The sequence below is a fragment of the Bombus flavifrons genome, chromosome 10 (genome assembly GCF_040668555.2).
Source record: "Bombus flavifrons isolate JBK064 chromosome 10, iyBomFlav1_principal, whole genome shotgun sequence".
Lineage (NCBI taxonomy): Eukaryota > Metazoa > Arthropoda > Insecta > Hymenoptera > Apidae > Bombus > Bombus flavifrons.
In genome coordinates, this window is record NC_138451.1 from 9242786 (window position 1) to 9255206 (window position 12421).

Below are 12421 nucleotides of genomic sequence, written 5' to 3' on the forward strand. Positions count from 1 at the left end.
ACTTCATAAACCATTTTTCTTGAAAGTAGATCTGCAACTCTTCAGAACCTTAAGACGTCCCTGTTATTTAAAAATCCCGCCTTCGTTCGCATTAACGCGAGAAGCGGTTTTATTAAAAAGAAATCACAAGGCGTGTGTATGGCGAGGCTTCTCGAGGTCGAACAACGTTATCTAACGAGATAAACGCCAATCCAATAAACATTGTAGAAAGAGCAGAAACGGCTTAGCTGTCCGTCGAGAGGGGAGCGTGCAATTATACGAATGCTTATTAAAACGCAGCCGCTTTATCGCCGCTAATTTCACGTGAAACGGGCAGAAAATTGAGTTTCTTGGTTTCTGCGAGGCATGTGCTGGTGAAATAAGAGGACAGAGCCAGCGGGAAATGCCGGTTCCGAAAAATAAACGACGAGGCTCAAAGATGGAATACACGACAGTAGGTGGTGCAAAGAGAGCAAACCGAAGGATTCAGAGCTGGTTGTGGTTTAATGACCTCTGCTATCCTCTTTTTTCTCGCGTATCTCGTATGAGATAATGCGATGCACATGCTTACGGAACATTTATTTATTTTTTTTTCGCAAAATTGAACATCGGAGACGATTCGTATTTGCGAGAGACTTGCTCATTTTTGGTGCTTCGTGGATTGAACCTCTTGCGCTTGTTCGATCGAGAGGATGAATCTTTGGGAGAGAAGAGAGTTAATTTCGATGGGAATTGGAATCTCCGATGACCGAACGAGCGCGAAACTGGGAAGAATAAAAGCGTGGAATATCGTGGAACGTTAAATGTTTCTGATAGAAGAAACAGTTTGCAGAATTGGAAACAGCGATGAGAAGAATGAGAAAATGAAAATTAACAAGTTGAAAAATTGACGAACTTTCGGGAATTTAGAAGCTTAGATATTAGAATTAAATATTTGTAAATTTGACACTTCGAAAACTCGAATATTCTGAAGATATAAAATTCAAGCATTTGAAACTGTAATTTAGAGTTAGATAGTTTACCCCGGAATTGAATCTGTTTTTGGAAAAATGAATGAGGAAAAGAATGAGAAAGTCCTAGCATTTAGAAGAAAAATATTCTTCTTTCCATAGATAAATTGAGTTTATATGGTTTAGAAAGATATTATAAGTAAATAATGAAATAAAAATTTGAGGCTCAATCCCTGAGAAAATTGATTAATCAATTGGCTTTTCAGTTATCGTACACGCCAGTCTAAAAAAAATGATTAAACGTGACCGTTCAATAACTTGATAAACAATAAGAAGAACTGAAATAACAAAAATTACATTTCTACTTGAAAACTATATTTACATTCTGAAAAGTCTGTTCTTATATAACCAGTAGTTAACTTAAAAAAAAGTTCATGAAAATGAATTGCTTTCATCGCTGTTTCCGACTGCAAGAAAGTAAAATCATCCCTCTTTGGGTTGGCCGAATTAAATCGTGACGCGTCTCTCTTGTAATAACTTTCGATCTATCGAAAGTGAACTGCAACGGTACCTTTAATCGTGGACAACTTCTGCAACCTGGTTTACCCAGTTAACTTTTATTTTTACTCTGATAACTTTCTACAAGAGCAAGAAAATATTTTCGAACTTTTCCCTTCTGTATTTTCCATTTAAATTCCATCCTCACTTTCGTTCGCCTTTATGTTGAATCTTCTTCGCTTACGCAACTCTTTCTGGTTCTTCATCTTCCTCGATGCACAAAGCTTAAATCTTTGTATATTAAGAAACTTTTAAGAAACTATTTTCTAATTTAAAACATTTAATAATATGAAAATGAGAAAACAGTGATCTTTACTCTAACATGTTCTAATTTATTCAATTTGCAGAAATCAGAAAACAAAAGGTGAACTACTTCATCCTGCAAAGATTACTCTCAATAACAGCGAAATAAAAAGAAGCAAGCCATCGTACAATGGAATTGTTTTATTAGTAACAGCCTAATTAGTAGAATTAATGTTTTACTAGTAACAGCCTAATTAGTAGAATTAATGTTTTATTAGTAACAGCGCAGCTATTTGAAATTTCACAACAATCTTGACCAAGTCACTATTAATCGTTATCATAAGATGAACCAAAATTATAAATAACATTATTGCAAGAATAATGGCGAGCATGATGCTGACAACTGATTTTTATAAATTATATCAACTTTCCGATTTATTCTCGTACGAAGATAACAGACAACCGGAAGCGACGTGGAAACTCATGCAGTTTGATGCGATTAATTGTCCTCGATGGTTAGTAACCAGCTCGATTAGAGCCGCCTTTTAATGAAACCAAATTACCAGCAATTAAATCTTGCGTGTAGATTCATTCGGACCGATCGATCGACGTGACGTCGCGTATTTCCATCGTCTCGTCGTCCGCGTACGGCCTCTGCTGGCGAAGATGGTTACCGGTGGTCCTTTCTTGCCTCGAATTCGTTTCGACGTTGTTGAAGTCGTCAGGAACCAAACGTATGACGAAATTGCTCCTCCAATAACGGCGCCATCTACGTCCGTGCAGTCTGATAATTTACACGGTCGCTTAACCAGGTTATTAAGTTGTATCGGTAAATTATTAACCAGATAGATTTATAGAACAGGACTGGTAAATAAGATAAGAACCTGATTACGAGCGTGATTTAGTTAACGAAACTCGATACGATAAATCTGCATTGAATTGGCATAATATTTTTATTTAATGGTAATACGCCACTAAATGATAGTTGCTCTATAGTAGTGAATAAATGACAATATTGTAGGTGGAGGCGGAGGCGAGGGGAGGTAAAGCGATTCGAAGCGAAAAAAGAATGATGCGAGTGAAAGAGCGAGTTGTTTGATGGAATTCGCCATCACAGTCAGATTTATTTTCTTCGACTATGTATATAAGTATTTGTATGGATTATGGTTTGCGAACTTCTTCTCAGGTAACGTAATATCATCGTGAAGTCGTAAGACGTGAAAATGCAGGGATGTGGTAATTAACGCTAGAGCTACTGCTCGCGTAATAAATGTTGTGTATTATAAATCTGTATGATTCAAATGATATCAATTCAAATAGATAATTCTACATAATTGTGTCTCTATGTAAATCAGAATCAATATTGATTTCTGCAAAATTATCTATATACTTGCGGTGATTGTAAAAAGAAGCAAATCTAAAATCCGTCGTTTTTGAGGGTTCGATGATACGTCCAGTGTTAACATTTTGGAACACTTGGCCGAATTACTATACAACCCCACGGTGAAATCAAATGTGATTGATTCTGTTCGATTATGTGTACAAATATCTATGTTCATTTTGTGTAGCCTGGGAATTTCTTTTTTCTTTTTTGATTTTTTGGGGGGAATATAATATAATACGTGAGATGTAGAAACGGAGGAAAGGAAAATGGTAATGAACACACCTGGCCAGAGTAATTATCCAACCCCAGTAAGCGATTAGAGTAAGGGAACAAGTGGGAAGCATGGCAACGATCATCCAGGGCATCTCTTGCAGGCCTCGTTTTAGCAACATTCTTAGAGCCAGGACACAGATGTAGCAGGAAAACAGGGCTAATGGCGTGGTGACTACTAGATACAATATATCTAGAAGCATCTGGAAATATAGCGTTTTCCTTTCAATGAATTATATTTGGGACAAGAGTTTGTATTCTTCGAGACAATTTGATTTGATTTCAAAGGCAAAAAGCTCTGTAACAGAGCATATTCAGAAACATATTGGCACAACATTTGTATTACTTCAAAGAATCATTTTTAATCAAAAATTGAATTGCAATTATTTTTTCTAAAGATGATATTTTGTCAAAATTTTTCTGGAAAAGAAGGACAACGAATTCTGTGAAAGAATTTCTCCACGATATAGTGGGAAAATGAAAGTGAAAGTAGTATCATAGCGTACGATTAATTGATTCAAAGAATACTACTTAATAAAAATGGACTTTGATGTTTCTCATAAAAATATGGAATATTATGAGAATTATTGACTTATAAAATAATGATAATGTGGATCATCTTTTGGTGGATGGTGAATGATGAATATGTCTTACTTGTCGAGTCACTATCACGGTATTGAACCATATTACAACACTACGGATGATGTTGTGACGTGGTACTCTTTTAGTGGCGTACTTGTAGCCGCAAAGCTCGCATCTAGAGTGACCCGATTCTGTTAGCCATCTTTCAAGACATTCTACGTGTACCAGCGCTACTGTCCCACGACACCTGTCACGTTTATCCAAAATAATAAATGCATTTAAATATTCTATATCAAGAGTTATCGATCACGTAAGATTCTTTGCTTTGAATAAATAATTTCATTGAATTATTGAGACATTTACCAATCGATAATCTATTAATACATTACATTTAGTAAATCAGTTTGAAGCTTGAAAAGATTCTTACCTGAGAATATTGTCAGAAAAATCAAACAATTGAGAATGAAATAATAAATGGATCAAGATATTATTTAACCGAGAATCATCAATCATGTAAGTCTTTTTCGTTTGAATAAATAATTCCTATTGAAACTTTTACCAATCGATAACTTACTAATACATTACATTTAACAAATCAATTTGAAGCTACAAAAGTTCTTGGAACGTATCGCAAGAAAGAAAATTCTTACTCGAGACTGTTGACAGAAAAATTAGATAATCGAAAATAAAAGGAGGAAATAAGAAATCCTTAAACACTGAAAAGTATCAGGAAAACAGGAAATTGAATAATTAGAAGCTCGAAGTATCTAAAATTTCCGTCAAATGTAAGAAATTTTTTAATAAATTTTTAGAAACGCGAGAAAAATGCAACACAATTTCAATTTCAGAAATTCTACTAACGGATACATCGACAAATTTTCTGAATCATTCTCTTGGCAAATCAGAAATATATTTCTGATTTTATAATTGCATCAGAGCATCGATGTTAGTCTATGGAAAAGAGTTAAGCATTCGGTACATCGAACCTGATAATATCTTAATCTAGATGTGACTGAAACTATGTATTCCTGTTATTACAAGATGCAGTGTAGGAATCCGATTAGCCGGACAGATAAATTGTAGTGGACATCGATAAGCTCACTTGCAAGCTGAGATCAAAGGGCCGAGATACGCGTAGGACGATAACGTCGACGTTTGACTGTCAACTCCACGAATAGGTTGGTTCTGTCTTTCGTAACTGGCTCGATTCTCGTCGACCGTTGAGAAACTGCCCATGTGGCATATTCGACAAATATCTCCGGACACCCGAGACTCTATAAAGAATTTGGATATTTTTTGGAAATAATAAGATTCTTTATGTAAAACGTGTTCGTTATAATAATATGGAAAAATAATGGAAAGAAGATGATTGGAGAGAAAACGAATAGAAACGATAGAAAGGTTCATATCGAGGAAACAAAACAAAATAACATATTTATAGTATAATAGATCACTTGTTTACATAATATAGTACATTTGCCATTTGCTTATTTTAAAGTGTAGCTTATCGTGAAAATAATTAATAAACTTTTTATAGGATAGAAGAAGAAATGTACGAAATTGACATCTTGAAAGAAATGTGCATCTTCGAAACCGTGATGTCTGGAATGTACTTCGATTGAAACTTAAAAAAATCATCACCTGCTCCATATTACCATGAACCTACCATCATCGCTCCCTTTCTGATCGGCCAAGCTTCTCTTTACGCCTCCTTCGTCCCTCGTTCTTTGCTCGATAGAAGCTTTGTGGCCGGACGTCACAGCCTCGACACACGATCGTTTACCACCGAGATTTTGCAACAGGATTTGCTTATCCGTAGACAGATCTGAAACGAGATGACGCGAGCCCCGAAACGGGTTGAGAATGGCCCACGTCCGTGAGATGGTCGATCGAATCGTTGTCCTAACCTGTATCGTTGGCGGCGTCGTCATCAGGCTGATCGTTTGACATCAAAAAGGCGGCTGCGTCATTGTGTCGGGCCGTGGAGCCGTGAATTTTTCGCCGCTGGTTGTCTGTCGCGATCGCGATCAGTCCTGCTGCTTTATTTCGAACGGTGCATCAGGACTGATTCGTCCTGGATCTCGTATCGTGATTTTGTACCTACCGCAACGTTGGACTCAGTGAATCCATCTTTTAACCGTCGCGAAACTCGCTGCACCTGATGCGACAGTTGAAGGCTCAACGAAAGCGAGAATGGAGAGTAAAGGCCTGTTCACACGTGGCAGAAATCAAGAGTAAGAGAAAGTTTAAAGAGAAAGGAGTGAGATAGAAAGTTTGTACAAATTACTAAAATCTATTTAAAATGCTCTTTCCATCGTCGTAAAACTCAGCGCCGAAGAGTAAAGCCCCCTTCACACGTGGGAGAAACGAAAGTGACGGTATAACGATGACTTGTTAATTTTCCAATTGGAAAAATGAGCTATTATACCGAGGCAATTGGTACGAAAAACAAGAAAAGTGGCAGCTGAGTTTGAAACGGAAATTTATACGCGTTAGTTTGATTTTAGCGAGTCGATGGTATTCATTTCGTTATTGGGTAAAGCCTCATTCACGTTTGACACGAGACGAATCTATGGTACATAGGGTTGAATTAAGATTTATATTGAGATTCATGGAATTTATGAGTTACAGTTTGATACAATACAGCTTCATTGTAGCATTATTGTAGTATATTAACTGTATACTATCAATGTTGTAATTTGATGTTGCGATCGTATTTTATTACTAAATAGAAGAACAGAAATGAATGAAATTATATATAGGTTCCTTGAGTGGAAAATTGCAGATTTATTTGTCGTAGTTTAATATAGTAGGATCACGTAGTAACATCAAATTCGATGTACTATCAACTTCGCGATTCGATACTATTTATGTTATTTCTAAGTAGAGTCTCATTCGCGCTTAGCAACGGAAGATTAATGGCGCTTAATGTAGAGTTAAGGTTTACGCGTTTTATTGTCGAATCTAAATATTATAGTTTAAGATTGTAGAAGCTTGTAGTAATTCTGCAGTTGGTATACCATTGAAATTATGATTTAACGACTATCTCATTACTGACTAAAGTCTCGCTCACGCCTACGAAAGGTAAATTGATGGTTCGTATACAAATTTAAGTGAGAAGATTATACTACACTTCGCATAACTTACGTGTAATACTGTGATGTGGAAAAAATCTGTAGTAATATGAAAGGCGCACATCATAATTCATTAGAATTTAAAAATCAAGTAAAGCCGTATTTATTCTGGGAAAAAACAGGTTAATAATGTGTAAAACGAGTTAGAGATTTATATTAAAATTCGCATGATGTATGTTATAATTCGTTATATTAGTCTTGCAACATTATCCAAGCCGTATATCATGTTTCTGTGGAGTTTGAGTATAGATTAAAGTCCTGTTCGCGCTTGAAAGAAACGAAATAATACTATGTAAATTTCAGTGGATAATTTAAGTAAGAATTAACATGAATTCTATATTACTGTCTAATAATAATAATACTGACATTCCGTGCGTTAATTTCATGGAATTTAAGTACCGAGTAAAGCCACGTTCGCACTTGAAAATAGAGTTCAAACATGTAACGTTGAATTCGGTATTTTTTAGAAAGATCTGAATCACCAACACGTTATACTACGTTAATATGCTGTAATTAGACTGTCGATTTTTATGCATTTATAAGAAATTTCAAATTGCAAAAATACACAAAATGCTTGTCATATGCAAAGCATAAAAGATATTGAAAGTGATGTACATATTACAATATTTAATAGGTGAAATAAATTTTCATATATGTAGGTTACATTTCCTTATATCATGCTAATAATACACACGCATTATAATATATTAATATGATAATATTGGTAATACCTACTAATATTGATAATTTGATCATCGAGGAATAAAGCCTTATTCACGCTTAAGAGAGAATGTTATAACAGAAACGTAAAAGTTTCGATAGTATAAGGTTGCGATATTATCCATGATAATGTTGCTTTTATCTACTTAGTTAAACTTCAAATGCTATGTAAAGCTGCATTCACGCTTGAAAAAAGAATCTGGCGATTCAGTTACGGTCTGTAGAGAGATTTGCATCCTCGATACGCTATCTGGTAGTCACATTACCATTGTATTCACATTCCGACTCGCTGGAGATTAAATCCCATTGTTGCCCTATTAAGCCCTATACATACTACGAAAAGAAAGCTTTCGCGAAACCGTTCTGATCCATCCAGTTTCTTGCAACCTGGTCAGGCAAGATTTTACGAGCTACATTGACGCGATGACAAATAATATTGTCATAGTGTTAAGTCACGCAGTACCGTCATCGCATTCAGTCACGTGCACACCGGTATAAAAACTTAATAACGTCGTCTCTTTTAATTGCTTCGACATAACTCGAATTCTGAGGTAATCTGTAATTTTAGCATTGAATCTCGAGCTGATTTACTCAACATATATACAAACCTGACGTATCAGTTCATCATAATTGAGCAAATATACAGAGTGTCTCATGCACAATTAGATTTTCCACGTATTACATTTAATAGCATGTGTCAGATACTTTACTTAACAGTTATTAGGTGAACCAATTAATTTGTTGTCTTTTGAAAGACAATTTTCGAAATGGCCAGCGACATTGAGTTACGTGATGCTTTCGTTGTAGAGCAAGTAAAACGACGAAAAGAAATTTATTTTAAAGCAGAGCAATATTATATTGTATGTTATATTATAACATGCTATATTAATAGCAATATTACTAAATTCTAGTAACTACTAAACTTCCCTTTTTTTCTGTATGTATACTACATTTGTCAAAATTGAACTTGAAATATTTTGTAAATCATTTTCAAACAGAAGTTCTGTAGTTAAGAAGATCTGTAGTCTGATTTGAAAAAAGAAAAATTTACCTTGAAATTGTTTGAAAGTCTCCACTTGCAGCACACAGGCATATTCGTTAAACCGTGCGTTCCTTCAAAATCATTTAATGTTACCTCATGAAATTGTCTCTCAGAGCGATTTGAGTCATCGAAGTTTCACCCCATAAAATCCACCTACGTATTTCGTTCGCGAATAAATTTGCAACCTTATCTCATGATATTCCGTTATTATACGGTAAAGACTAAAAAAGAAAAAAAAAATAGAAAAAGACTAGCAACAGATTAATCTGCTCATTGAGATAATGGGATTCGCGCATAAAGTCTAATTTACGCGTGTAATCTAAACCGATATAATGCAGTCACGCAACTTGCAAGGGATTTTCCGCAGAAGGTGGCAATCTTTTAACATAGCGTCAATGACAGGCGTATCGACTTGCTACGATTCGTCGATAACTAATTATCGTGAGAAAGCATGCACTTAGGCATCGAAAGCACGACCAATCAAACCCATAGAAACATGATCTTGTTTGGCAACTTTGGGCGTTGCCAGTGATGGAAAAAGTCTTGCAACCGTGTCACGTAGCGAATTGATGGTATGCAAAGTACAAAACGTAGCATGTACGGGGCTAGCTATCGACGTCTCATCTTGTATAAATTGCAATCAAGTCTTGTAATGCAACTTCATCCTGCCGCCTGGTCGCATTTGCAAGAAAATCTTGTCGCATGACGTAAATACTACCATTGAACAGTAGGGGTGAATTAAGATATAAAGGAGATATACTTATCACGGTTAGCAATTTATAATTGTCCTCTTGATCGATGAAGGTGTTCTCAATGATTTATTCCTGGCTTTCAAAGTGCTACACGTTTCCTCTTTGTAGCTTTTTCGTCTACCGAATTGGAATTTTTGGAATTTATCGTTGCAGGCATGAGGTTTGCTAGCTTTGCTTAGAAAAATTAAATAAAGTTTTATTTAATTTTTTATTACACCCAGTACGTGAAATGTGGTTTATGGAAAACAAGGAAAATTTAGTAATTATGTTTTAACAAATTGTGTTCTAATAATATTATTATTACTAGTAATCGTATTATTTAATTGTATCAATAGCTATGCAAATTAATTCGCTAGCTTTATATTTAATCAAGTACAATACCTTAAAACTTGAAACGATGACGTATTTGTGGTTTTACGGATTTTGTTCATGCTTTTGTTAGTATTAGGTTGTCCCAAAGGTTTCTTTCGTCTTACAAAGAAATAATAAAGAGGCGTACAACATTTTCTGCTTTATATCTTGTTGTATTACTACAAAATGGATCATACATAATTCAATAAAATAATATAAAAGGAAAAACGTCGTGCATGTACGTTATTTCCTTACAAAACGAAAGAAACTTTTCGGACAGCTTAATTACTTTGCGTTTTGTTCCTTCGTTTCTTAAATGTTCCCCTTCACTTCACATCCTTCTGTCTTAGTTCCGATCAAGTGAACTGGAATATTCGCAAAACGACGGAGTGAAGCGCGACGTATTCATAAGAACAAGAAGCGCAAACTTGTTAGTAGCAACTGCGTTGCAAGTTAAAATTAATGATATCAAAAGAGAGTAAGAAGAAACGAATACGTCAAGCAATATCACACAAAGAAGAAAATAATAACAGAATGATTACAATTTTTGTCATTGTGAATACGACTGCGAGTAAAATTGCGAGAATGTCCTCGAGCAAGAATGACTTTCGAATTCATAACACAAGCAAAGAAGATTCGATAGTATAAATAATAAGGAAAACCCGTTTCACTCTGATATAGTTTGGTAAGGCTAATTAGGTTCGTGGTCGGACAAATCTCGAACAGGAAGTGGCGGCGCGTGGCCACTATAAATCGTCGTGGCTAAAACGATTACCGCAATTTCCCGAAATCTCATACGTGCACCTGATGAACGGATCACGCCACGAGATTTCAGCGTGTCCGTCGAGCTTTTAACGCTTCCGCAGTCTAGCGTCCATGGTATTTCGAAATGAGTTTCCGGTGAATTAAATTTGCGAATTTTATTATTAGAACGGTTGACCAGCGACTTCCGGAATCCCAATTTCCATGTTTCCGTTGATTAATTTCACGTGCTCGGTAATTAGTATACTCGTATTAGTAATTATGTTATAACATAATCACCGCTGCTGATAATTGTGTTCTAATAATATGACTATTACTAGTAGTCGTATTATTTAATTATATCATTAGCTATGTAAATTAATTCGCTAGCTTTATATATTTAATCAACTGCAACAGCTTAAAATTTTAAGTTTTCACGACGATCGGATAACGTATAGGGTACTTGTTCGTTTTATTTTATTGCAAACTTTGATGAATGTTTTCAGATAGATTAGGTGGATTGTTTTAAATTGTATTGTCAGGTGTGTTATATATATACAGTTAGAATAATTTAGAGTTTGATCTTATATAGTATATTAAGTTTTATTCATTTTGTGCTTTTTTCTTTTTTGAAAAATTGTAAGATTAAGTAGGAACTTCTCGATGGATGTAGCTTAATATTTGGAGTGACTCTGTTTGCACATTTTAACGTTAGCTTGAATTTAGAGTGTCTTCCTCTATAGCAAACAAGTGGCAAAGCGTATTCTGGTATTTAATTCTGAAAATTGTTGATATCTATTTATTGCAGAATATCGATACGCTACAATAGTTTATTATTGGCTGTAACACCAATTGTTTAGAAATCATAGGAAGACACTATTCTTTTGTGAATACTCACGTGAGTCTTTCATAGAAATATACAGGCAGAATTGCAGGATATTCTAGAAGGATAGAAACAAAATAAAACAGAAACACAGATCTAAGATGATTCTTCTGTCACTTATCGATTGACAATTCATTCATCACCAAAAATTTCAGCCAATTACACACTGTTGTATTGTACAAAGTACAAAAATATACTCTTTCATTCATTAAGAATCATGAAATTAAATTCCCTTTTTAAAATTTTGTATCAATCTTTTTCTAACTGACGTCAAACTCAAAGTAACTCAAAAAATGAAATTCTAAAGAAGAAGAAACGTAAGAATTCTTCTGTAAGAAATTTGGAAAATTCCATTTTCTCGTGCCACTTGGATTGTAACACAGTGGCGCGTAAAGAGGTTTAATGGAGAGGGCAGGTGCCAAGTCTGTGTTTATTTTTCGCGTGTTTCTCCCTTTACATCGTTCTCGCCCCTTTCCGATCGTCGCTGACCAAGGGGGAAACGTCAAATTGCATTTTCACAGTCCTGCTATTTCTGCCAGGTGGCGAGCTGGTTGGCCAGGCCACCATTTCCCACTGGACGTTTTTGGTTCAAGATTAATTAAATCCGTCTGGAAATAGTTACGAACGTTGGCCATCAAACCGCGAATGTTGAACGAGTGGGTTCTTGGGTGGACAACGATTTGGTGGTGCAACACGAGATGTTAATCCAGTCGTGTTATCTTTTTTCCACGAACAAACACGATCTCTCGAGCTTTAGATCGCTGTTAGGACCTTGGATCTCGTCTATGAATCAGCTCAATTTGCTCTTGTAGCTTGTTTCCTTGGATTTTTG

The 12421-nt window shown here is 35.4% G+C and overlaps 2 protein-coding genes across 10 annotated transcripts in view; one reads left to right on the top strand and one right to left on the bottom strand.

The window, feature by feature from the left end:
* Positions 1-12421, top strand: part of Cog1 (conserved oligomeric Golgi complex subunit 1) — a 143769-nt gene that overhangs the window by 79916 nt on the left and 51432 nt on the right. The gene's annotated exons all lie outside the window — the stretch shown is intronic.
* LOC138184394 (E3 ubiquitin-protein ligase MARCHF3) lies at positions 2319-5916 on the bottom strand. Its single transcript, XM_069122275.1, has 6 exons — positions 5874-5916; positions 5633-5791; positions 5069-5240; positions 4039-4213; positions 3397-3587; positions 2319-2514 (listed from the first exon to the last, which is right to left on the bottom strand). The coding sequence occupies exons 1-6, from the start codon at positions 5914-5916 to the stop codon at positions 2319-2321; spliced, it is 936 nt and encodes a 311-aa protein (XP_068978376.1).